The sequence below is a fragment of the Manis pentadactyla genome, chromosome 10 (genome assembly GCF_030020395.1).
Source record: "Manis pentadactyla isolate mManPen7 chromosome 10, mManPen7.hap1, whole genome shotgun sequence".
Taxonomy (NCBI): Eukaryota; Metazoa; Chordata; class Mammalia; order Pholidota; family Manidae; genus Manis; species Manis pentadactyla.
In genome coordinates, this window is record NC_080028.1 from 51,360,632 (window position 1) to 51,388,491 (window position 27,860).

The 27,860-nt window shown below is 39.6% G+C and overlaps 1 protein-coding gene across 2 annotated transcripts in view; it reads right to left on the reverse strand.

The window, feature by feature from the left end:
- Window positions 1-275: 275 nt before the first annotated feature.
- Window positions 276-27,860, reverse strand: part of LRIG3 (leucine rich repeats and immunoglobulin like domains 3) — a 44,519-nt gene continuing 16,934 nt past the window's right edge. The window contains exons 4-19 of one of the 2 annotated variants that reach the window (XM_036894891.2): window positions 17,935-18,066; window positions 17,209-17,352; window positions 16,040-16,183; window positions 15,604-15,747; window positions 15,056-15,199; window positions 14,052-14,132; window positions 13,112-13,183; window positions 10,862-10,933; window positions 10,227-10,390; window positions 7,978-8,298; window positions 6,585-6,866; window positions 5,196-5,648; window positions 4,282-4,437; window positions 2,466-2,696; window positions 2,092-2,367; window positions 276-843 (exon numbers count right to left, since the gene is read on the reverse strand). In XM_036894891.2, the coding sequence (XP_036750786.2) occupies window positions 599-843; window positions 2,092-2,367; window positions 2,466-2,696; window positions 4,282-4,437; window positions 5,196-5,648; window positions 6,585-6,866; window positions 7,978-8,298; window positions 10,227-10,390; window positions 10,862-10,933; window positions 13,112-13,183; window positions 14,052-14,132; window positions 15,056-15,199; window positions 15,604-15,747; window positions 16,040-16,183; window positions 17,209-17,352; window positions 17,935-18,066 (3,061 nt within the window). In that variant the 3' untranslated portion in view covers window positions 276-598. The remainder of the gene's footprint in view (window positions 844-2,091; window positions 2,368-2,465; window positions 2,697-4,281; window positions 4,438-5,195; window positions 5,649-6,584; window positions 6,867-7,977; window positions 8,299-10,226; window positions 10,391-10,861; window positions 10,934-13,111; window positions 13,184-14,051; window positions 14,133-15,055; window positions 15,200-15,603; window positions 15,748-16,039; window positions 16,184-17,208; window positions 17,353-17,934; window positions 18,067-27,860) is intronic. The other variant, XM_036894892.2, reaches the window with a different exon arrangement.

Sequence of the window (27,860 nt, forward strand, 5' to 3'; positions counted from 1 at the left end):
TATGCTTTCACATACACTAATCTGATTTGAGTCTGTATTACAACCCTGGGAGGCAGGCGGAACGGTCATGTTTTGCTCATATTTTAATGTGCTAAGTATTATTTTCATCAATTTGAGATGTGATAATATGAAATAATTAAGTCTTTTAAAATGTGTTGAAACAGTAAAAATTATTATTGTACAGATGGGACCTGGGATCAAAATTATACATCTTATTAAATGTAATGTGCAAAATAAAATGAAGTGACCTCTATTCAAAAAAGGGACAAGACGGGTATTCTTTAAAATGCTTTTAGTACTCATTTTCAATAAAAAGAATTCTGGCATTATAAAAATACATAAAATAGTCATGTATTTATACCATTAATTTACATAAGAACTTTTGCATAAAAGTTATAAAATAGTTTTAAAAGGTATTCTTATATGAAAGGTTCTCCCCGTATAAAATTTTTATAACTTCTTGTAATTGTGTCCATCTGTATAAATAAGACATTTTATCTTTTAAAATTCCTAAATCCATTTAAAAACATAGGATTCTCTTTTAAATAAAAGTCCACTTGAGGTAGTATGTTAGAACTCTTCTTTGGTTCCATTCAGCCTATGTGTCCAAGTCATAAGACTGAAAATTTGGAGTCCTGTGGTTTTCTATGGTCTGTTTATACGTACATGTGTGATTTTCTTGATGAAAATCTGTCCTCTCTTTCCCATCTTCCTCTGACTCGGAGTCCAAGTGTGGGGAAGAATGAGCTTTCAAGTGAAAGGCTCTTGGCTGACAACCGGATGGCTGCCCGAAGCCAGGCCAAGCATCCAGGTGCGGTCTCCTCAGAGGCTTTCCAAATGTTCCTGAAAGAAAAACCCCTTGAGCATGTGGGTCCTTTCGCTAGTACGTAAATCAAGACACATTTCAAAAGAAGGAGTATCTTACCCCATAAATATTAGGAAGTATTTTCTACAAGTCCATATAATGGTATCAGTGTATGTCTATCTCTGACAGAGAAAGAACTTGCAGAATGGGGCAGAGAGTTTCTGCACTCCTTTTATATAGCCACTGAGTACATGCACCATTCTTTACCATTCTTCATAACTTACAGTAATACTAAGCATTGGGCAATGAAGTTCCCCAATATCACTTCTCCCAAATCCTAGCTTTCCCACTTGAGAGTCCAATATTCTCCACAGAAGGCATTTGGATGGTAATGTACAAGTAAATTGTACCTGAATATAGAAAGCTTCTCTATAATAATTCTTATGTCTTGCCCTTTCTTCTTTAGTAGCAAAATATTATTCAGTTGACTCAAATTCTTGCCTCAGTCTTACAAAATACATTACTTTCATTTTTTCAATAAGGACTAAAAATAATCATACTATGACAAAAAAAATTTCTTAAAAGCTGGGTAAAATATTTAAAAATTCTAGTTTTTAAAAAACAAGACAAGTGGTGGTTCATTTTTCCATATCTCCGTCTTGTAAAAAGATGATCTCAGTTCCTCCGTGCCACTGTGCCATGCACTAGACTAAAAAATCTACACACAAATTTTGGTGCCAGCCTGTGTCTCCCACCAGCAGCGTGGGCTGCAAGGCTTGGATGGTCTCTTTTGCCTAAAGTAGCCAACTTGGCTGATGAGCAGTTGTTTCCAGGTAGGACGTCAGCTACCCTCTGAGTGTGGGTTCAGTTATAAGCCACCAGACATCCCAAACCACAATCACGCAGTGCACACAACTCCACCCCAAAGGCTGTTGTACCCTAAACCACTTTTTCCACATGGCTGACAGAGTGAGCTACTAAGTCATTCCCAAAACTTGTCTTCTAGACGATGCCACACACAGTGTTACACAGCAAGCCTGAGGCTTAGTTATGGAATAAATCCACAATCAAGTAAAATCTCCCATGTCTGCTTTGCCCTTAGAAACATGTATACTAATAGGATCAGTATCATTACAGGATACTGACGGTATCATTACAAAAAAAAAGAATAAAAAAAGCAGGAACTCATTTTTCACAGTTTGAGATTCAGAGCTCTCACTGCTCTCCCACATGCAACTTGGATTACGGGTCCTGAGTCAAGCTGTCTAACAATGTAATAAACTTACCCATGAAAGAATTACTTGAAGTGACTGGTGCTGGCTCTGGACTTGGACTAAAATCTAAAGATGACTTGTTTAGACACAAACTTTTTGTTCTCGGTGCTTCGTCTTGGGAGTAAGTAGCGCTGATGAACCTCCTCCCGTGTGAAGGCCACCCTGTCTCCCTGACCCTCTGTCCACAGGGCTCTTCCGAAGGATGTGGGCATGGGCAGCACTCCTTTGTCATCATGTAACTGGCCTCACAGTGGTCCGTTAGTGCTGTTCTTGGGTCAGGACCATAGCCTTTTTCATTTGGAGACAAGATCAGGAGGAGACACAATTAGTGCTTCTAGAAGTCTCTCCAGAAAACAGAACAGAACGGATATAAGAAAACCACATACCTGTATGACAGGCTTCAAAGGGATCTGAGCCATACACATTTCCCTTCAAATACATAGGGCCTGAGGATCCCAGAAAGGGACAAAGGAATGGATCCGTGACAAGTTCCACATCAGCTTCACTGCTGTTGTCAATGTGGCATGTTCCTTTAAAACATATCTCAGTCACTGAACCAATTTTATTCAAGTACCATTCAATATTCTTTCCATTTTTGGCAGTTTCCATATTTATGGCTGAAAATTTTAGATAGGATATCACATAAAAGAAAATAATTGCAGAAATTTACAGTAGGGATTTTAAATAATTGACTGAGGCCTACGGATTAGTAGTTGACATCTTACTGAAGGATGACTTGATTAACCACTATACTTGATGTGGCAACCTGGCTGCTGGCTCCACCTGGTTTCCATGGAAACTGATCTATGTAGAGGCACTATGGCCGCAGCAGTCAGTCTGAACTGCATGATGCCATCAGCACTGCCCCCTTCCTCTAGAATGTCACAGATGACCAGAACCAGGGAGTGGCACTTAATCAATTACCTCTTAAAGCCCAGCTCCAAGGTGAGCTCAGCCAAAAAAAAGAAAAAAAAAAAAATTCCACTGTGATTATCTGAGCTAAACCACCCAGAAATTAAATGGCAGTTAGTAACGGACACAGAAGTTGAAGAATAAGAGAGATTGCAAGGGGTGGAGATGCTAGGATGGGCCACGTGTCTGGGAAGCAGGAACTGGGCAGGCAGAGGGTGGGTGGTGGCTCAGAGAGAAGCAAACAGGCAGAATGTGACTCAGTAAAGAGGCTCTGAGAGTGGACCAGTCTCTTAGCACCAGCTTCCAAGGGGCACAGCATTATTATGCTCCACTTCTGTCCCATCAGACCTGTGCAGAAGTCTTTTGAGTAAATCCTGCTACATTTGAACAAGCTTGGAACTGCTCTTGCTCCCAAATGAGTCTAACCAGAACATCCAAGTTTAAATCTTCCTTTCTATCTCTATATCCTCTATCATTGCCTTGCCAAGCACTTTGCAATTATTTGTTGAATTTTTTGTCTCACTACTGGCTATACTGTGAGACTGGAAATAAATACTCTTCCTTCCTAACTACGGAGTCCACCACATAGCAGACACACAATAAATGCTTGTGGGAAAGATTGGGTAAAGTATTTGAAAATAAAGTCAATGACTTCCACTTGTTGATCCCTTAACAGGTGCCAAGCGCCATGCAGTATTCCATTATCACTTCCTTTAATTTTCATAACAATCTAATAGGTAAGTACTAGCACCTAATAGTACTTAATTCAGAACAACCTAATAGGGAAGCCCAAGGATACACAGGGACCATCCAAAGGGGGTGTTGAACTAAGACTGTGCTCTTGTATTATGCTGCCTCCATTATTATTCCATAATGAAGAAACTATCAGAAACCAAAGGAAACTATACAGTTCTTAATGCAAGAGGTAGAATTAGATTTAACAGAATGATTTTAAATCATCTCGCTTTTAAGACCATGCATGAAATCAGTTAATGATATTTAAGTCAGGAGAACATTCAGGGTCAAAGAGCATTTACAACATAAAGGAAATACGATATTGCATGGAAAAATTAAATTTTAATTAACCTACTTGTCTTCTTTTGTTGTTAGAAGCAAAGATTTTTCTAGTATTTAAGAGAAGGGCATAAAACTATTTAATTTCAGCTTTGCAAGTGATCTTTGGCCAGTTCTTAAATTTGAGTGTATCAGTTTCTTATGAAAATTAATATTGCAATTGAGCCTTCCATCAGCTTATTTCAAAACAGCTACATGCTCATTTTAAACACTTACCATTACTGTCGTGTTGTGGTAGGAAAAATCCACCTCCTGAAGAAGAGACGAACTGGTGATGGCTTCCACTTTCTGAGATGTACCCGTCCTGCCTGTCAGCTAATGTTCCCTGAGATGACAGATAACTAGGGATATCTGCTGGCAAGTTGGTCTCATCTATAATCAAACAACGGCATTCTAATAACCAAGAATGATCATAAATGCTCCACAGACTTCCCTGATGAATGGTATATACTGTTTTGGTTTCTGTACAAATCAGATAAATTTACTCCTGCAAAACTATCTTCACTGTGCAAATCAGGGCTCTGCTGTTTTAGGAAGTGTGAGCTGATTTTTTACTCTATTGCCTATGGGATGCCTCTTCAAAATTTCAAAAACAAATGTTTTGTTTTTGAAAAGGCTTAGGAACTTTCACAGGGTAGTATCTAAACTCTTGGATTAAGCTGGGGTTCTGCCATGTTCATTGTCAACTTCGTGTTATTCAGTGATACAGGAGTTTGCACATTATTACACAAGTCATAGCCCCTTCTCCCACCAATAACTTGAATCCTCTCTAGATGTATATGTCTTTGCACACTCATGTATATTTGCACACGTGGGACAAAGAACAAACCACAGCAGAGTGCTAAGCCTTGTAACTGAAAGGCTGTTCCTGATTCTTCATCACCATCTCGTGAAGGAGCTGCACTGTTTCACATCTCACAGGGTATTCTGATGAGGTTTTGCGAAAAGTATTAATGTTTAAATGTCAGCTGTTTTTTGGGCTGGGGTGTTATTTTTAGCTAGCCTTATTTCTGCAGCTTGAAACACACAAGTCACCCTTCCGACACAGCCTCAGACTGAAAGGCTCACATTCCAGAATAAAACTACCGTGGGATCAAATGCACAACTGCTGCGCCCAGTCGTTTACACACCTGTGTTGGTGATGCTGCAGTCCTCGCTCCTGCGCCTGGTGTGGTATATGATGACCACCCACACAAGCGACGTGCCTACCACACAGCAAACTACTGCGATGATCACGACGCCCACGGTGGCCCATCCGTCGTCACCTAGCGACGAGGCAGTCACCTGAGGGGAGTCGCAGGTCGGAGTGGGGACCACGCTGAGGCGCACGTTGCCTCTCTCAGTGCCGAGGGTGTTGGACATTTCACATGTGTATTTCCCGGCATCACTGACGTCAGAGTCCACGATGATCAGGAGCTGATGGCCTGCTGCAAAAAAGTGCCTTTCGGTGGCCACCAAGGGGCTGTCATCCTTGGTCCAGTTCAACCTGGGAGGAGGGCTGCCTCCAGCGATGCACTGTAGGACGGCCGTTTCCCCCTTGGTGACGGTTCGGTCCAACAGTGGCCGTAAGAACGATGGTGTTTCTGCAGCGACAAGTCAGGCTTTCAGCTCCTTGATGAAGTTGGGTTTGTGCCCATGAGACCCAGCACTTGAGTTCAAACTGGACCTAGTCCGCATCCTCCCACCGCTTAATACTTCTTTAAATGCCTAACATGTATACCACGTTTACGATTTCATTTCATTGTTTGGCTAGCATTTACTTAGATTTAGAACATCAGTTGAGGATAAACTTTACTATTTTTTTGGTCTTAAACTCCCTCAATTTTGTTGAGGTTGGGGAATGGTGGAAGGGGGCAAAATAAAACATTTTAGTTAAATTTTTTAGAAATAAAAAATGCATGGAAATAATTTCAGACAAGGGTGTGTTGGAAAAAATCAGAATGTTTAAATTTTTAAAGGGAAACTTTCTAGTGCTAGATGTCTAGGCCTGTATTATAATGTGGAAAATAATTTATTTTTATTACTTGGCATTCATAGGTTACTTTAACTCTTTTGAAGATACACGTATGATTAATGTTCATGTTTTCTAAAAGCATCTGTTTAGGTAAAAGATAAAAGACAAACTCTGGTGCCCTGAGGGTATGGTAACCAGAGAAAATAGGTCTTTCCCCATTTGTTCCTATGTTTATTTTCTCACATATTCTTTAAGTGTTAAGACAAGTGGTGGAGACTGACCATTAGGAAGAGTAAGGGAAGGTAATTCCTGACAAAGGGAAAGCATTAGAGCATTTATTTTCCCTCTCCTTGAAAGAGGGGAGCAGACTCATCACATTGGCCACAGACTTGGAGACATACTGCACTCCCATTTCAATGCTTTTGAGAAGCCATTTGTTCTCTCCAGGGAAGGACAGTGTCTGCAAGTCATCTCTCACCCTCAAAACGTGGACATGTAGGGCCTTTGGATGAGCTAGTATTGTCAAGTCTAATTTATACCACAGGATCTGTAAGTACCCACTTACCGAGGACAGTCAGAGTTGCATTTGCAGAAATGCTCCCTGCACTGTTCTGAGCTGTGCAGCTATACACCCCGATGTCTTCTATCTTCACATCCACGATAAAGAACACGTCATCCTCAGGCATAACATGCATGCGTCTCTCCCGTGCAGCAGGGAAGTCTGTGCCCCCATCCTTCTGCCAGGCTATCTGTGGAGCTGGGTGCCCCAGGGCAGCACACTCCAAGCGTGCCATGGCTCCAGCCCGGATGGTCAGGTCCATGGGGGTCTTGGTGAACGAAGGAAGCACTGAAATCAGAACAACATGGGCATCACTGCTGTGGAGTGATAGAGGTTCATTTTCATCCTTTCATTTGCAAATACATACAAATGTATCTGACACAAGCAAGGCAGGGGTTACTTCTATTTGCAAGACAAGTGATCTGAAGTGGAGATGGAGAGATTAGGTGAGCTCTTCACAGGCTCAGAAGGATGGAGTCAGAACAAAACACAGGTAGCCCATCTTCAGACTGAAGGCCTTTCTGCTATTTTCTGTTACTTTTTGTTTCCTTAGTAATTATATGTGAGATCTTGGGCATATCAACTAATCTCTTGTACCCTGACTACCATTCACTTTACCCTTTTATTCTTTTAAGTCCCTTCTGGCTCTAAGAGTTTATGACTTTAGATGTATGTTTTGTCCTACAGTTTTAAACTCAAAATTGCCCTATGTGTCAGGTCTCAGCAGCCATTTGTTGAAAGAATGCATTAATGAATCATAAACTCTTCCACCATGGAAAATACAAATGATTAAATGATAAAGTGGTAAGGATCCTATCATAGAACTGTATCTCTGCTACACAAAGCAAACAGTGATATACTTTTATGACAGCAGCTGAGACTTACTGCATTTATTGAGCACTTACTGTATTCCAGGTATTCTAAGTCCTTCATACAAATGATTTTACTAATGACTATCATACATCTGTAAGGTAGGTTCTACTATTCCTAATTGAAAGATGTGGAAATGGAAGCACAGAGAGGTTAAATAACTTGCTAAGTCACACAGCTATATGCAGGAGTGGCAGGATGCAAAGCCAGAGTTAGAGGCAGTATGCTTTCACACTGTACTTTATGGCCTCCCACATCAGACTAGTACATTGAGTACGCCCAAAGAGCAGAGTATCTGGTTCATCTCTTTGTTAAACCCACCATACTAAGTACATTGTCTTCAACACAATAATTGCTTGCTTAGATACAAATGACCAAGAGTCTTAATTTTGTGGAGTGAGAGGGAGTGAAAGCGTTAAGTGGAGAATGATGGGAGCACAGGACAGGGTTAGGCATAAGAGAAGAGGTAATCAGGTACTTTCTGTTTCTAAAGGTATCTTTAAATGCAAAGGGAAGTCAGGTTACATACTATTTACTGTAAGCTTGGCTTTGACAGAGTAGGATGACCCAAAGTGATTGGAGATGACACACTGGTATTTCCCTTCACTGGCAAATTCCACGCTGTGCAGCCGAAGGATGGTGGTGTACTCCATCACCTCGCCACCGTGTGCCCGGAGGTGTGCATAATTTTCCATTTCAGCATCATGCAATAGTTCATTGTCTTTTTTCCAAGCAAAAGTCATTGGAGAATCGCTGCTGCTGGCAGCCGAGCAGATAAAACTCAAATTGGATCCTTTTATTGCCGACTGTGTTTCTGGCTGAACCGTGATCTGGGGTTTAGGAAAATCATCTGTTCAAAACAGAGAGGAGAAAACAAAACAATTTGAAGGCTTGAGAGTCCAAATGCTACTCAGATGTGAACAATATGAAACTCAAAACAAACAGTGGCTTAGGTTTCACCCTTTGTGTATTTCACAGATGGACTAGCAGTCCCAGTGTTGAAATGACAGCCTGGGTGAGTGTTTATAAAGTAATTTGTTCACATCAAATAGAGACTGAGACATATTTATCAATTTTTAGCTGAGAGGAGACTGTGTTTTGGAATATGGTTTATTCTAGACCCCTTGTGCCTTTTTAAATATAAATATAAGAGGAAATAAGTCAAGAAAATTCCAGACTGATGGATCATCTTTAAGTAGTACTAGTAGGAACTACAATTTTTCCCATGCTCTCCACAAAGTAGCAGTAAAACATCAATGGCAGCATAACTAAAGACAGCAATCAACACCCCATTTACCAAAAACAGAACCCTTATTGAAGAGCAGAAAAAATAATGCTATAGCAGAAGAAAAAGCATCTCCAAAACTCAGTGTGAGACTGGCTTCCCCCTGGAGTTTAGGGAGGACAATCAATCAGGCTGCTGTGCTACTCTGTCAGAGCCACATTATAATTAGAGCTAAGTAACTCTTTCATTGCAAACAGTTATTTTTAGTTCTGTTACTTTTTAGAAAAGTTACCTTTCTGAACTTTAGTTTCTCAGAGATGGTCCAAATCCAGAAGGAAACAGATTAGACCAAATGTATTATTTGGGTACTCTAAAAAATAACTAGAATGTATGTGAATGGAATGTCGGGGAAGCGCCAATGCCAGAACTAATCAAGATAGTTTCTTCTTTTGTATAATTATTCTAAAATTCTCATCTAGAAAATCAATGTTTGGATTCACAATGGAGGGAGTGAAAAATCTATGGATACCATATATGTATGTTTCAAAGTAAAAGTTCGTCTCTTAGTCCTAGAGACTGTGAAATAAGGGCCATGGGAAAGGCATAGCTCAGGCCCTTATAGATGAATGCCAAAAGCTTATTTAGATTCAAAAGCCACATCAGACATTTTATTTCTAGAAACTGTTGGCACTGGTTAATGCTCCAATCTAAAAAAATATTTTTCTTATACTTAACTAAACAATAGTAGGCAAAGCAATTTTCAATACATTTTTAAGGCCAATGTGAAATTAGGTTCTGTAGTATCTGAGCAAACATGCTAAAATTTAAATATGATGACATGTTCTATATATATGCACATTTGTGTTTACAAAGGTCTCCATGGCAGTGAGTTGTACACAGCACTGCAGTGTAGCAGACAGAACACCGAACCAGGAAGATGAAAAGTTGGGCTTTTGATCTAGACTACTAACTAGCTATGTGACATTTGGGGAAGCAGATTTCTTCTAATGCTGAGATTCCTGGATGCTAAAACAACAAATCTTAAATTTACTTACAATAAATTCAAAGTCTTTGTTACCTGTTGCTTTACCCATCAACAATATAATTTTTAGCAGCCTATAAATCACCAGCTAATAATTTTCTCTTTGTACTCCACATAAATAGCATTTATGCAGGGTCAGCTCAGTCTCTGTACTGAGCTCTTCCACATCTCCAAGAACCCCTCAAGTTGGGAAGAGCAGACAGAACTCCCATTTCATAGAGGCAGAGACTGAGATTTAGGGAATTTGGTTAAGTGGAAGGGCTGTAACTCTCCTTCAATTCTCCCAAGATAGAATCCTCTTTCCACCAAACCACCTGATGCCAAAACAAAGATGAATAAATTTTAGAAAACTCTTTTCATCTCTAAAATTAAAATAATCAGCAAACTACAGATCCATTTTCATCTACCTCAGCAGAAATAAAGTTTTATTAAGAGAACGCACATTTATTCAAAACCAAATGGAGAGAAAAAAAAGAATGAACAGAAGGCAAAGGTTAAGACTCATACTCACCACACACAAAGCCATCTGGGCTAACAGCAAAAATACTTCTTCCTTTTAGCAGCTGAGGATGGGCACAACTGGCATTTATGAAGCTCTGGAAGTTGTTTTCCGCCACCCACTGAGGGAGCCATTTTAATTGGCAATCACACAAAAGGCTTGATGTATTTAAATGCCTGAGGAGAGTAATTACATTCAATTTGTTTTGTATGAATCGCAGATTTCTACAAGTAAACCAAACTCAAGTAAATATTAACAAAGTGATGAATGTGGAAACCAAATACAGACATCCCATGCAATAAATATTCTACAGCCCATCTTAAAATGCAAGAAACACAACTAGCATCACTTTTTTTTGGTAACATTTTGTTCTTATTGACCTATTGAGATAGAAGGGCTCATACATCAAAAATAGCTTAATACTAAAAATTCTTTACTATGATTAGGTCCCACCAAATTTAGATCTCAAATTCGTCACAGAAAGAAAAAGGGACCAACTCTGTTTGCTTTCTGGTATCAACATTAAGTAATGTTAATAATGTGCTGGACGCTTTTTATAATCACGTAATCTGGAATGATATCAACCCCATGACAGGTTCCCCCTCTATGTTTTATTTGAAACTCTTGGAAGGAAGAGAAAAGCTTACAATTGTTGAAGTTTCTTCATCTGTGAGAAGGCATTGCCTTGTAATGACATGATTGCATTGTCAGTCAGGTCTCTGAAAAAAAAAACAACCAACCAAATCAAATATGTGAGAGTGAGATATGGTCATTGCAATCCTTCAGGCGGAAGTTGGGCCTACACTGCCCATTCCATTCACCAAACAAATACTCTATGTGTGGGAATGCACAAATAGGACCACTACAGAAGAACCCAATAGGAAGCCCGACTGAAGAGCGAGGCCATCTGTACAGAGGCTCTGTTACGGTGAGACTCACTTTACATCATCACTTAGAGGTCACTTGACTTATAAGGCCTGAGCTGTTCTGTATTATTTTATTGTATTTCCCATTATTCAAATTAGTAACCAATAGTAACTTTTGAACACACAAATAAAACTCCTCAGAGTTATGCCTTCAAAAATCATGTCTAGAATAGTTTCTATGATATACACCATGTTAAGTGATTTACACTTACATATTATTACACTTAATCCTCACAGTAACCAAAAGAGACAGTAGTACTTACCTTGCTCAGCATCAAAGGGGCAAATAAGATTTGAACTCAATTATTTTCTATTTCACAACCTATGCTCCAAGTCACTAGCCTATTTGGCCACACATAACTCACTACTGTGGAGACAGTAAGGTGTTCAGACAAGATGCACTTGCTAAAACAAACACTTAAAGTGGGACATTTACAAAATGAGAGAATATTCTGGCAAGTTTTATTTTTAATTAGTACTTATAAGCAGTTTGAATTAAAGTACCATCTACAATAACTACCCTGTCCTTCTTTATGGGCACAGAACACACAAAAGATGTTCTAAATGAGACAAGTGGCAACAGAAGACAGATGAAGGTACCAAACAGAGGCAGAGAAAGAGGCTGGGAGAGTTGAGAAGGTTTGGAAAGTGAAGCAGAGTTAATACTCCACTCATCCACTAATTCCACTTTCCCAGAAATGGAATGGGTCAGATGACAAACCCTTTTGGCTAGTTTCCCTTTGAAAATAATTTATTTCAGGAAGTCCAGCAACACTGGTCTGCCCTTCCAAATTCTGCTTTGCAGAATCCTCCTACAAACAGAACTGCCACACTGTCAGCAGGGCGAGCAAGCCCAGTCTCCCACAAACTAACAGAAAGTCGGAGGACAAGGACAAAGCAGTCCACGGGGAGTGGCTGCATCTTACACTCAACCCACAGCACAAATGAGGGTGCAAGCCAAACATCTATTTTAAATTATAGCTTCTCTGTCCAAGTTAATAGCTATTAAAGCTTTTGGCTACAAAAATTCCTTAATAGTTAAGCAAACATATTTTACATTACTTTGCACTTTTACTGTGCAAGTAAAAAACATGTACCTGTGGTTGTAGGGTGCTGGTTGGTTTGGTGCTTGTGAAGGTTCTGACTCCTATGAAGGCTGGCTAGCTTGCTCTCCTCACAGCTGAAAATACCTGAGTCCCTAAATATCATTTCAAGAACATCTACCAGGAGTCACTAAGGAAGGTGGTGCAGAGACAGGGAAGGCTAGTGTGATACAAGGACACTGTGAAGGCAGAGGCTCCCCAGGGTTCAGTTCTGCTTCTGCTAGCTGCTAGCTGGTGAGTCAGCAGAAAAAAAGAACAAGCAAAAGAAAAAAGGGGGAGGTTTAAATGGGTTGTATATTTTATAATTAAGTGAAGTCAACAACAAACTAGCCAAACTTCTCAAAGTAGGGTTAATACCCTCTTAGTGTCGCTCTTAAGAACTGTGGGAAATTGTCTTTTTTGATCTTTAAAGTCCAAGTCACCTTCCTGTAACTGTTCAATGGAATCAATGAATACTCAGAATGTCTACTTCTTTAGTGAAAAATAAAGATAATAGCTGCTGAACAGTTTTGTGATTAAATGAGACAATATATAAAAATACCCACACAACACCTGACATGGAGGGCACACAATATATGATAGTTTTTTAAAAAGTTAAATATATCAGCACTAGAAAATAACTAAAATAAAACTCAATAGTGATATGTCACAATGTCCTTAAACACAAGGGTAAAAGTATATACCTGTATACTTCTGTTACAGATATATTTACAGTTAGGTAGGTAAGGAGAAGATAAGCAGATGTGTAAATATACTTTAGAGTACTGAGAAGATAGTGACAAAATTACATTCTAGTTTCTTGTTCATGACACGTGAGTAGATAACCATATTAGACTACCTGTAGGGTAACTAAAGTCCAGCTACTCACAGGTGTTCTAATGCATCCAAACCAGTGAAAGCTTTTTTGGTAATAGATCGAATCCGATTTCCCTGGAGTATTCTGGGAAAGAAAAAACGGTATCAGTTAATGAAAGCCATTTTGGGGTGGAATTCTCATGAAGAGTTAGTATTTAAACCTTCTGTAAATAATTCTATTTTCTTCAATAAACAATATACCCTGTACAAGTGTAGCCATGCCATCTGTTTCAATAACACAATTCAGCATGGTTTCAAAGCATTCAGCAGAGAACTCAGCCAAAATAGATACTCGGAAAGTCACTCTGCCGGTTAATTTAAAGCGGTGACTTTCAAACTCATTTTAGGAAGACGGAGAGACGTATTCAAGTAAATGTCTCAGAACTCCAGTAAAACAGATAATAGTGGAGACTTTCTCTTTACCCACCATCCCTGTGGATGCCTCCACCACCCACAGAAGTTTAGGGCTATATGGAACTCGACTTGAAAACCATTCGCTTAAAACACAGAATTCGGTCATCTACAAAGCCATTTTATGGCTAAATACTGGCATGGGTTTATCTGTATTACTTGGAACCTATTCAGTATTATCAGTGGATACTGGATCCCACTTAAAAGTGCCTGTGGCAGTGAAAGCTTCAAAATGCTGTAGTAACTTTTACACGATGACAATCCTAAAGGTCTGAACACTCAAAACAATGTACAATTCTCATCTAAATGTTAAAATAAGTTATACTATACAAAGTGTTGAATGAAACAGCAACACTCCAGACAAGTGAATTAATACACATCTTGCAGAACAGCCCTCATTCGGAGATGTGACAAGGGATAGCAATCAGATTAAGCACCTATTTCTAAACTCTCTAAGAATGTCAACTTGTAGAATTGACTCCAACTAAGGCAAAATGTTCAGGTCAGAGTATAAGATGAATATGGAAGCAAACCATACTCACAGCCGCCTCAGTTTGTCAAGCCCAGAGAAAGCACCATTCATGTCTTCAATAGTCCAGGAAATTTCATTGTTCTTCAAATCCCTAAAGAAAGGAACATTGCTGAAACTAGTACCAGATACTTAACAAAAGGTACAAGCATTCTCGTTAGACATGCGCGTGGAGAGCGGAGCTCACCACCCAGGTGGCATGCAATTTATAGTAATTTCATCTAATTCCTCACATCATCTCCACCCCTTTCAGAACAATAGAAAACTCTTTCTCCAACATAATGGCTTATACCGTGCCCTCCTCCCTCAACCACATTTTAAGTTTCTGCCCCAAATCAGGACAGTTGACTCTGGCCCTATTAATTCTTCTATCAAGATGACTAATTCTCAAAGACTTGAATAGTCTGAAAAATACATTAAACTTTAAAACCACTGCTCCAACCACACAAGTGGGAGTTCGCCAAAGCACACAGCATGTCCTTCAATTATGTAATGCCTCAAACAGTGAGCAGAGCAAAAGTTTCTGACAGTGCAAAAATCAACAGTCCGTTGCATAACATTAACATTTGAGAGATTTTTCAAAGGTCAAGCAATCCACCCTCTCCTTTCTTTCAGGACAGAGATCAAGTCTGGACATAACTGGTGTGATACACAGGCATCGTCCTTTGTTGCCCATTTAATATCCTTCTGCTCAGGGTAATTTTAATCTGTATTTTTATAAAGAAAAATGAGTGGATTTAAAACTGTATCGTTCTGAGCAGTTTACCAACTTCTGGGAGATACTATGGAGGCTGACTATAATCACAGAACAATCTGATCACTGTCTTTCCTAATTCCTTTAAGGAACACATATGGATGAAGTGGACCTATTTTAATCAAATTGATCTGGGAAAGAATAAGACACTATTTCTGAGACTGTACACATTTCCTTCACAACAAAGGAAATCTGTATGGAGAAAAGAGGGCACATTTAGGAACCAATTAGGTTATGTACAGAGAGCAAAATGTGTAACTTACAAAGTCTTTAGACTGGAAAGCCCCCGGAAGGCACAGTCAGCAATGTAGCTGACTTTGTTATTTCCAATGTGCAGTGTATTTAGTAAGCTTAGGCCCAGGAAGCTTGAATCATCTAACCTTGATAAGTGATTAAAAGTTAGGTCCCTGTAAAGAAAAAAGGAACAAAAAATAAATAAGAGCTCTAGTTTTCCAATTCAACCCAATGATTCATTTTCCAAGAAATAGATAATATACGTAAACAACAATAATCCTCATTTTAAAACTCTACCTTCTTAATAATACTCAAGTACACGTTATCTCTAATCCCAGTAATTACAAAAAATAAATGTTGTCTATTTGAAAATAGCTCTCAGTGCTTTCGCCCATGTGTCACAGAACTGAGACAGCAGAGTTGGCTTCAAGTTGTCACAACAAAAATATGACGAGGTGGCATGTGAAAAAGCTGTCACCTTGGAAACTGTTAGGAACGTTTCACAGACCAGTGGGAGGAAGCACATGCTCCCGCACACGGTCCCTGCTCTCAGACATGAGGACAAAAGGCAACTCACAGCTCGCTGAGCTTCTGGCAGAACTCCCAGGCATCAGAGCTGATCCTGCTGATGGCGTTCTGGCTGAGATGAAGCTCCTGCAGCATCAGCAAGCCATAAAGCCAGCCTTTGGTTATCTCAGTTAGGTTGTTTTGGTCCAGCTGCCTACACGGACAGGAAGAATCAGAACAGGATCAAAGTTCATTATCTAGTCTCTTCAAAGAAGACACGATTACAACCTATTACGTATTCCTATTGTTACTAGATGTTTGGCTTTTGTTACATAAACACATCAGCAAAAAATACCATGTACTGAGAAATTTTCAGTCATATTTCCTAAAAGAACAGATATTAAATTATCAAGTTGTAAGTTATGATATTTTAACATAGGACTTTAAATCAAAGCTATTGAATGGTCCCTGAGCATGGCAGGATCGTACTGAGTAGGAACACTTACAAGATTTCCATGTTGCTCAACCCCCAAAAAGCTCCATCCATAAGTTTTGTTACTCCATTTCTTTGCATTTTCAGAGACTTCAGAGCACCAAGCCCTTGGAATGTGAGCCCATCTACATTTTTAATCTTGTTTCGGTTCAGTTCACTGCATTGGATATTATAGTTAAAGAGTTAGTTTATATGATAAACTCTGGAGGTAGTAATAAAATGTGATATTACTACAATATAGCTAAACCAGACAGTATTAAATCACATAGAATGTTTTAAATTTCTAAACATTTTTATTGAGAATTTCAAGCTTATCAGCAGTGTGTGAATTTCCTTCTGAAATGTATGATGTATTTTTGGAGTAATAAAATATTGAAACTGGACTCCACTTTAATTTCTAAACTGTTGTCCACTCAGTATAGAAGAAGTAAACAAATTAATGTATGTTTTTAAATTATCCAGAATGAGAATATTGAATGTTATGTTAAAACATGAGGTCTACTGAGGAGCAGGGCCATCAAGTTTATCCTGTTCAATCTGGACTTAGAAAAGTTACTCTCTTCCACGATTTGTGTGCGTGTGTGTTTAATGTTTTCTCTTTAAGGCATTCATTCTCAACGTTGGTTGTATGCTGTAATCACCTGGGGAGTTTTAAAAGTTACTGAGGCCTGGGTCTTACCCCCAGAGGTTCTAATATAATTGGTCTAGGGTGTGGCCTGGGCATTAGGATTTTTAAAGGCTCCCCAAGTGTCTGTAACGTGCAGCCAAGGTTGAAAACCATTGTATTGTAGGAGCCTGTTCAGAGATCACTCTACCATTATTAACGAGACAGCTCTTTACAGCCACTTAAGCTATCAGAGCCTCCTGGAGTTGTCGGTATTACTCTCATAAAACAGCTGTTGAGAGTCACCATTTCTTCAGTGGCACAATGAAGCCCTTGTGTGGAGGCTGTTCAGTGACTACACTGCTCACAATCCAACCGGCCTTGTCAGGCAGGAGCCTGCATTTAGGGGACTTTTTAAGACTCTTCCCGATTCAGAGATTCTACAACTCCAGCTCTCAAAGAGAAGACAGCCACAACCTTGCTTCTAAACTCCTTTTGCACATTGTGGATTTTTGTAGACGGACACCAGAGGTTTATAAGAGGTGAGGAAATAGCATCCAAGAGGCCCTTTAACTTACAGGTGTTGCAGCTGGGGCAGTTTAAACATCTTGGGTGGGAGAGCTGAGATGCGGTTCCTATTCAGCTTCAGGACCAGGAGAGTGTTGGCCAAATTGTCGAAATATCCAGGTTCCATTGATGTGACTCGGTTGCTGTTGATGTACCTGTTGGAAGGTTGAAGATGAGCTGCTCGCTCTGATTCTTTGGGAAGTAAAGTACACGTATTTTAAAAGTGTGTGAGAAGTAAAGCCTCTGGATTACAAGGAATCTCTGGAGACCCCAACCTTCATTTGTAACAGTGGGCACTTAACAATAATTAACTCTCCAGGTCCTTGTGGACCAATAATGACTATGATTCACACATATTGCTGAGAAAAGACTGACTGGAATATTTGAAGATTACAAAAATTTGTGAGAGATGCCTATCCAATTTTTATGAAATTCACTTGTTAATAAGCAAACTCAGTAGTGGCTTAATTTTGATTATTTCTTTTAAAAGAAGCACTATAGAGTTTTTCTAACAAAGGATGTCTAATCTGTTGTAATCAAAAGTATAAGAATAAAATGAAGATTGTGGCTATTTGGGTTTATAGCAAATTAACAGTCAATAAGAAACTTACATCTTTTGATCCATCAGCAGTAAAAAAAAAAACAGGCAGAGTTCATTATATCTTAGAGTTGATTTTTAAATTATAAGACTATTTCCATCATGGGTGAAGATTTTTGTTAAAGAAAACTTGACTTACAGATATTTGAGGTGTAGAGGTGGAAGAGCAGTTTTAAGCTCTGAAATAACATTGCTGCTTAGGTCCAAAGTTTCAAGGGATTGAAACTGTTTCAGATGTTCAGGTAATATTTCAACAATCTTGTTTCCAGCTCTGGAATTAAAGGATGGCACAGATAATAGGATTAATGGCACAATAACCTGAAAGGGGAAATTTATTTTCTGTTCCTAACTTCTTCTTCAGAAATATACAAAACTAATTTGCCCTAAACTGTACATACAGAAGTTAAACAGAGACTCTTTAGCTTCTTTACCTTTGCATTAAATAGTAAATCATAGCATTAGAATATATGGAAAAAATTCCTACTATATTTGAGTGTGTTTAACAGTTAAGGTTACCTAGATGCTATGCACTTACACTGATTTTTGTTATTTTGTTAATGGCTCTTCTTCCTCATTATCTTATTAAATAGTATGTAATGTGATATCACTTATTTGCAGAATATAAAAACAAAGCAAAACAGAAGGAACAAAACAGCAGTAGACTCACAGACACTGAGAAATGACTAGTGGTTACCATTGGCGAGGGGTTTGGGATGGTATTTGGCACAATAATTCACAATCACAATATAAACTGGTCATGGGGACAATAGTACAGCATGGAGAATGCAGTTAATAACTAACATCTTTCTATGATGATAGACAGTAACTGCACTAGTGGAGGTGAGGACTTAATACCATGCATAACTGTTGGAACCACTGTGTTATACATTTGGAGGCAATATAAGACTGTATATCAAGGATACTTCAACAAAAACAAAACAAAACAAAACAAACAAACACAGGATAATAAAGTGGGGGAAAAAAAGGTATGTGAAATGACTAGCACCAGGTTTGCATTACAGGTGCTGAGGTGTTAAGTGCCCTATTCCTTCTTCTTGATTCTTAACCTCGTTCTAACTCTTCTCTTGGGAAGTATCCACACTACAGGTGCCAATGAACTTAAAATACTCATCAGACTGGGGCTTCTAAAGCCAAGTTAGAAAGCTTTCCTTTTCTTTAGGAAGTAACCAGTTTCAATGGACTGCCAGTCTTCAAATCAAATGGATATGCTCCAGGGCTTTGAATATTAAGTATTAAATAAGAGCACACCAGTCTAAATAATCCCTGGGAGTAATCAGATTTAAAAATTTGATATTAACAGTCTTAAATGCTAGACCATGCTGTCCTATGTGGTAGCCATATAAGGCCCTTTAAATTAAAATTAAATGTTAAAACTCAGTTCCTTAGTGACAATAGCACATTTCAGGTCCTCAGTAGCCACATTTTCCTGGTGGCTATCAAATAGGCCAGAGCACATACAGAACATTTCCAACACTGTGGAAAGTTCTTTTGGTGAACATTAAACCAGACCACAAATGAAAAACAAAACTAGAGTCAAGCAGGATCTCTTAAATGGTCACCAATACAGCAGCTTTTAAGGGGAAAATCAGTATTAAATGCCAGAAACAATCTTGCCAGAAAATAGGTATCAAACTGATGTGTAAGCCACCTTAACTGTCCTATTAGATCAGGTGACTTGGACTTCTTAAACCATCTTCTGGCAGGGAAAAATAACATGTCATGGTAGAAAGCCTGGGACACTAACAGAGTCTACCTACAGAAAAAGGTCTTCTCTTTATAACCCAAGGACTATGGGACAAGGACTCTGTGACCGGTCATGTGCTGCTGTTTCCATGTAGTCTGCAGTTAACCATCACTTAATGAAAAAGCTTAGAAAATACATCTCATATGTATATCTTTCTTACCTATAACTAGTTCCACAGTGCTTTGGGCTTATTAAACTCTCTTGCATTATTGTAACCTGCAGGCCCCTCACCATCTCAGAAGGTTCCTGAGTAGGAACACTTCTTACGTACTTTCACAAACCCCTGTACTGCACTTCTACACTGGTCTTCTCAGCCATACTGTGAGCTCCTTTGAAGAGGGATATGTCTTTACCTCTGTCTTGGAAGGCATACAGAATCTAATAATGTTGAGGACATATTAGGTATTAAGCCCTATGCTAACCATTTTTCATCTATTATGCCATTTAATCATAGGAACATTACTCCAGAGTAGATAATTTACAGATTTTAAAAGTAGGACACAAGAGCTTTTAACCTAATGAGTCCAGAGCACTCCTGAACCACCTCACAGAATAACTCTGTACTGGTCCCAAAGCAATCCCTTAAGACTTGTTTCACAGAAAAAAGTTTCGAACATATTTTGGCAATTAAGCATTTCTGTGGAGATGAACCTCCAGAAAGGCCCATTACTTTCCACCCTTGCAGAAATGCTGAACTTCTGGTTTCAAACTAATGTGGGAAGCCACACTGGCTCACGGAGCAGTCATATGCCAACACTAAGGAGGGCCTGGAGACTGGGTACCCAAGTCTGTGCTTGCACCCTGGGTAGCTGGTGGCCTTAGGGGTTTGCAAGTGTTTGGGATCCCCCAGAGCACTTCCTGACTACATGCAAAAGTCAGGTGACTTACTGAATACATGCAAAAGTCAGGTGCTGCTCTCCCGCCAAGGAAGAAGAGGGTAGAAAACGGGTTGTACATTTTCTATTCAGACATCAACAAACTAACAAAACTTCTCAAAATATTGTTCAGATCCTCTGTATGCTCCTTTTAAGTACTGTGGTGAATTGTCTTTATTGATCCAAGTCATGTAAGAAGCTAACAGTTTTTTTAAGTAATCTTATGCAAGGTAATATGTATAGGTGATTACATCTTAAGAGCTGAATTTATGTTAATAAGATTGGAAAAAAGCTATTAGCAGTCCTGTGTACAAATATCAAGCCTCTAAGATTCCCAGAAAAGTCTTACAGACTTTATTTAGAGTCAAGTCAGCCATAAGCTCTGATTCTGACCATTTCCCACATCTAGATTTGCCAGTGTATAAACTCCTTGATCTAGTTGTGAGGTACAGGATAACGCAAGTGAGACGATAAGTCAATTTCTAGGTCCCTGAGATGGATTCAGTCTAAGAGACCAGCCACAGGGCCTTAGGATCAGGGTATGTGGGTTAAACAAAACCACACCTTAGGGGACAAAAATGTTCTCTTAAATACAAAACCTAAATGTTAGCATTACTGGGATGTCCTCCCACAAATAGCAGAGTAACCCTGAAATGCACCCGCCCTCCATCTCCTTCCCCGGTCCCTAGCCACTACCTCCCATCAAACTCTGCATCTGGTTTTGGCCCCCAGGCTGTGTGGGGGCTAGTACAGCCACAGAGTGTATTTAACAACAGAAAGAAAACTCTCAGCTATAGATTTCTGCAATAAATGGAGCAAATTGGGTTTTTGTGGGAGAAGGAGACCCACAGGTATCTATCTCATTGGTCGAATAAGGCTACAAGTTAGATAAGAGGCCATACAACCTTTGGTTCATATATTCATTTGTTTATAAGGTAATTATGAACAAGGTATTAAAACTGCCAATTACTTGAGTGGCAAATAAAATTTTCCTTGCAGTTAAAGTGTGCTCTAGCCAAAGCCCACAATTTCCTGGACTGCACACTTTCTAAACTGCAGTGTGAAAGTGCTCAGTTACAGATGGACCGTGCACAGTGCCGTCTTTGTAGCCCTGCTCCCTAGCACAAAAATCCCTTACAACTGCCGGGATAATAGTCCCTGTATCACAAAGTTTAACTCTGTTCTAATGGAATTAAGTCCAAATACCATATTAGCTCCCAGACTAATTGACAAATAACCACCTGATATGTACCAGTTAAAAAAACAAACATTCTTTCTATCATGAAAGACGGGTTTAAAAAAAAAGTCAGCTACATTAAAAAAAACTAGATTAAAAAACCTTTTTAATCACCTAAAACTCTCAAAATACACATATTTCATAATAGAGAGGGTCACAAATAGCCACTTATCAAAGACAGATTCAATTCGACTTCAGCTTTAATTTTTCCCCAAATATGGACAGATGCCAAAATTGATGAACACAGCATTGCAGTTAATTAGTATTTTGGGCAGAAAATGCACAATGCTTAACAAAACCTGTGTAAATTCCTTTTCTATTACTTAAGTTAATGTGGAAATGCTATCTTTGCATTGTTCAAAAATCACAATATGGTCCCGTGAGTACTGGAAGGCATTTGAGTCTCATGAAAATCCATCTTAAGGACTCGGGATATTTTGTCATCCATGCTGGTAGTACAAGGCATTCCATGGCCAAGTCATTGCTCAGGTCAAGTGTAATTAGTTCCTGTGGACAAATGCAGACCTGGAGAGCTGGTCTGTCTAGCTCTCTCAGGCTTCGAGGCCACAGGAAAAACAAGAGTCCCAGGTGTCTCAGCCTCGGCTCCTCAGGCCCAGTGTAATAGTTGCCTTTTGTTGCTAATTTCACCTTTCTGCCTACTTTACCAATACTTTAAAAATACAGAGGTAAACGTGGCTTACCACTTTCATATGGTGGTATTTGCTCTGAGGGTGCTAAAGGTCTAACACTGAACAAAATGGAAATAGCTCCTGATCTCATGGAGCTTAAATTCTAGTCAGGAGAAGAGGCAGGCAAATGCAATCAGTCCTGGAGTGGCAGCTGCTCTACCGTGAGGAAGGAATACAGTGGGAGGAGAATGGACAGGCTCCTGAAAAGCCATGGGAGGGATGTGAGTGGTCCACAAGACTTCCCACAGCAAGGAGGTAGCTGGCATTCCAAGCAGAAGCAAGAACAAGGCAAACCTTCTTCCCTTTGAGGAAATGAATGCAAGCCTTGATGGCTGGAGTACAGAGTTCACGGATGGAGACTGGAGAAAGAGGAAGTTCAAGAGTGAGGTGGCTGAGAGACGAGTGAGTCAAGTGAGACCCTGGAAACCTCGTCAGGCATTTGGCCTTTATCTCAAGACCAACTCGAGAAGACAGAAGATTTCAAATGGTAGGATGACAGTATCAGATGTGCATTTCAGAGAGGCTGTTCTGGAAGCAGTAGGCAGAAAGACTCAGTGGGGATCAGGGAGACCCATGTAGAAGTACCATCTAGGGGTACAAAGGATGGAAAACAGCACTGGTCTGCTAGGACATCCCTTTGGGGTGAAGCACCACTCTTTCTCTGCTTGCCCCAGGCATAGGTTGTGCTTTTCTCCTCCCCTGACTACATACAGGCTCAGGCTTTCAGCTCTGTAGCCTCTGGACTCTGGGATCCATTTCAACACTACTAGAGTTCTCATTCACTCTATCCACTCCTATGTGTTTGCATTGCTGGTAAGGGAGGGCTTCTAAAGCACAGGATGTGGACTAGGGTTTCCTCTTGCTCAGGTGTGAGATGCTACTGGATGGCCCAGTACTGGCATTTTAATGCCTGTAATCAATAGGAAAATGGACCAATATGCTATTCTCATGTGTAAGAAATGTTCTTGTTTGCTTCTGATACTCTGAACACCTCACTGAATGTAAACCCAGACTAAAATAATAACAGTATAATAAAACTTATGAGGTTAGTGACATGACCACTTGGTATGTGGGGAATGGTTCTACTCCTTGACCCACTGTGACTCCAGGAACATAAGAACCCCAAAGAACTTCATGTACTCTTAACTGGATGTAAATGGTGTTAGCTTATTTCCAGAGTGTGAAAGGAGAGTCACAGAGTGTAATATTCTTTGTGAGGAACCAGAATATCAGGTTTTTTCACATTGGAATGCCTGAACCAATTAAACTGTAGCTTCTTATAAGAAATATCTGTCAATAGTTTCAACTGTCTCCTACCTATTACACAAGATAACAGACAGCCTAAGGCTTTGTAGCTGTGATGTGTAAGGACGTGCAGTTTTGGCTATTTAGAGAAGGTATGTGCATGTGGCATTTTCCTTTTAGAGACGGTGTATGCAGTGAAATTTAATTTGAAACCATTTTTTTATATGTTGCAATGCCCTCTAATCTGAGAATGCATTACTCTAACCATATCTCTTAAATTCAATTCAGTTATTGCAGCTAACAAATTGCTGAATCTGTGGTCATTCCATACAACCATAGAAAAAGCACATTAACTGTGACATTTTCATATTGACTGGGACAGTTGGCATGGCCCCAAGAAAATACTAATTTCTATATATAACTCGCAAGCAACCAGTTTACCACTGTTTATAAAGGAATTTCAAGTTTAAAAAAAGGACTGCATTTGCAAACACATTCAAGGTCACTTACATTTCCAACAATAACTGGCCCCCAACGCCCCCCAAAAAAGCTCCCTTGAAAACTACCTTGGTTTGAATAACTAACACCCCATAATATTAGGTTTCTTTCAGCAGAGAGACTTGGCAAAGAACCTCTCCTGTGCAGATAAAAATAAACTCTGTTCATCTTTCTTTCTAAAAAGATAATTAAGGAGTTTCATTAAAAGAACACATGTTTAGACTGGTCCACTGGCACTGTGGCATCAAAGAATAAAGCCAACTGAGGGAAGTTGCAAGGAGAATGATTCTCAATTAAGAATTAATGACACTAAGCATCAAATGAGCCACTGTGAGGAGCAAAGAGTCAGTTCTTTCAATGAAAAGCCAGGTCAACTAAAATATAATTATCTTCTGGATCATGAACAGGATGAAGATGGTCACAATGTTTTACTACAGAGGTCCAGTAATAACCAGGGCCCTATTCCTGTGCCAATTGTAACATGATAGAAATGGAAAGAAATATAGGTCAAAAACCTGTTCACATCACATATAGAACAACTCTTTTTGATCCCCAAGTACAAATTCAATTTAGTTCTTTATGTAAACAAAAATTTAAGGGCAAGTCCCTTAAGATGCTAAAGAAGATACTTACTGAACAATTACTGTAACCTGTAGTAATTTAATTGTGTACAAGAAAAAGTAACTCTAATTTAGTAGAATTTAAACATTTCCCTTCCCTCTGTTTTGAGACAGAGGTCTTCCATAGCTATCTTTCTTCATATGGCTGGACTGCTATGTTTAAGCTCTGGCTCTGAGTCTCCCCACTACCTTGTGATTTACTTGTGAGTGGAGAGAGCTTCGAATTTGTCTTTGGTTCCCCAGAATTCAGGATTAGATGAATGGGTTCAGGGCCCTGACATAACCAGACAGCCATGATTTGTCCAGAAATTCTACATCAAGTTTTAGATTAGCTGGTAAGGATTTATCAGAATTGTGGTTCAAGATTCATATGTACAACAGAAAACACTATGACAAGTATGGTGGCCAGCCAGAAAAAGTATACATAAAACTGATTCCATGCATTAACCAACCTGTTAAAAATAGGAACTCTCTGAAGCAGCAGTTCAGACCATAGGTCTGAAGACTTCACAGCAAGGAGATTTTAATTCCTGGTTTGGTTTTGATTTACTACACTTTGTGAACCTTAATTTTCTCACTTGTCAATAGGAGGAAATCGAATCTCTCCCGGCCCTACGGAGCTGCTTCTGGATTTGGGTGACAAACACTGCAAATGACCAGATGTGCTAGAGTTTCTTGCAAGTGTCATGTAAAAACTGATGCTTCTTACAGAACCTGGCCTCATGTTGGGGGATTTAAACCTCTTCCCTCTATTAGAGTCCCTGGGTGCCCTCTTCCTCTTCATTGGCATCTACCCTTGTTTTTCTGGGGCATATCCTCCATTACTTATCCAAGAAACCATGTGCAGAGGTGACTTTTTTCATGTTTGGAAACATCTTTATAGGATTAACAGTTTGGGAATATATGTACAGAGTTAGATTAGAAAGGATTCCCATAGGATTTTAAAGACATTGTTTTATTCCATTACTGCATTATGCCAGAGGCCACTCTGATTCTCACCCCAGCAGGCATCAGAACCAGGGGGGGGGGCGGCAGGAGCTCCTGAAGCACAGGCTGCTGAATCCCACCCTTCGGTTTCTCTTTCGGTAGGTCTGGGTGGGACCTGAGAATCTGCATTTCTACTACGTTCCCAGGTGTGCACACTTGGAAAATCACCTTATGTATATCACTTTTCTGTGTATATATATATATAGAATCACCTTATAGGTCACCTGCTTTGGGTGTGCATTCCTTCTCTTTACCCCTATATTCTGAAATTGCACAGTAATGTCTCTCAGTGTAGGTTTTTTTCATTTCTTGCACACAGTAGGGCCTTTAAACCTACAAATGTGTATCTCCGTTTCGGGAAACTGTTTCATATCTTTGATAATTACCTTCCTTCCATTTCCACATGTCTCTTTGTAGAATTCCAATTGGATGTTAGCCTTCCTATTTGATCTTCCTATTTTCTCATCGTTTCCTCTCCTGGTTTTTGGTTCTTCCTTGAGAGTTTCAACTTTCTTCTAACACTTCTTGCATTTTTAGAGTATCTGTTATATTTTTAACTTCCAAGACTTATTTTCTCAATATTCCTCTTTATTATTGTTTTTTACCACTATTTTCTTGTTTTGTGGATACAACAGTGCAATATAATGAGTCATAAGAAATACATATTTGATCATTCATATGACCAAATATATATTTCCCAGGTATACTTGGTCTTCATCCACAGTTCCTGAAAACACTGCAGACTTAAAGGTGAAATAGGTGTTTTGTCATGTTAATGAGACTTTAGGACCCCCCCCACTCAAGGGTCGTGGCTGGAGGCTGAATCAGCCAATGGCAAATAATTTAGTCAATCATGACTATGCAATGACGCCCTCACAAAAACCCGTGAGAAGAGCTTATTGCTCTCTGCTCTGTTGGATCCTGCCTCTCAGTCAGAGAGAGCTTCTAAGCGTGGGGAACCAGAACGCCTCCACGTGCCACCAAGCCAGGCCCCAAGCTCCACGAGGACGGAAGCTCCTTTACTTGGTACCTTGCCCTGTGTCTCTCTTCCTCTGGCTGTTAACCTGTATCCTTTACAGAATCCTTTATTAACTGTGAAACATTAAGTGTTTTGCTGAGTTCTGTTAGCCGCTCTAGCAAATTAATCGAACCCAAGGGGGAGGTCGTGGGAACCTCCAATCTGTAGCCAGTAGGTCAGAAGAACAGGTAACTGCCTGGGGTTTGTGGCCGGCATCTGGAGTGGGACATGGAGGGCAGTCTTGTAGGACAGAGCCCTTTACCTGGGAATCTGGTACTGTCTCTGGGAAGACAGCATCAGAATTGAGTTCCTGGATACCCTGCTGCTGTTCAAGAACTGCTTGATGTTATATGTGGGAAGACCCCTTCCCACATACCTACACATGGTCAAATCAGGTCTGGGAACGTGAATGGAGTTATACTACTATTACTGCTGTGAATAATAATTGTTACTGTTGCTACATGTAGGAAAACACACTCTAGCAAACATCTTCTCTTTTCTTTCCAGAGACAATAGGTTGTTTTGAAGTTCTCTTCTCCTTCCACTGTCTCTGGTTCCCTTTCCCATTCATTTCAGATACTGACTTTATCATCTGTGGGAGGGCTAACAGGTAAATAAGCTAAGGGCAGGGGCAGTCAACCTAAGGGGAGGGGTAGTCACTGGGCTTTGGATTTTGGAGGAGGAATCGACAGGAGGAACTGGGGGTCTCATTGCTTCTTACAAATGACTTTTAACCAATCCCTATTTTTAGTCCTCCTCTAGGCCCTATCCTTCCCTTCACAGACTTTGAATTCCTGAATCCAGAATGGTTCTGCAGCAGAAAAATATTTGCTTCTACTGGATCTACTCCACTTTCTTAAGTCAGTTACAATTTGTCCATTTGCTTGCAAAATTTTTATGGCACCTTTCATTTGGACTGTCTCCTATTTTCTCCTTGTTCCAGTCACTGTGTACATTTTTTAGTCTTTACTTTCATTTTAAGGGAGTTTTAGGAAGAAGCAGGAAGAAATGAATGCACTCAGTTCTCCCTGCTTAGTGGCAAATCATCAACAGAAATCCAATAAAGGAATAAAAGCTTTTCTCTAAAAACCAAAATAAATCTCAGAACCTTCCCTCATAAAAGTTACTGTA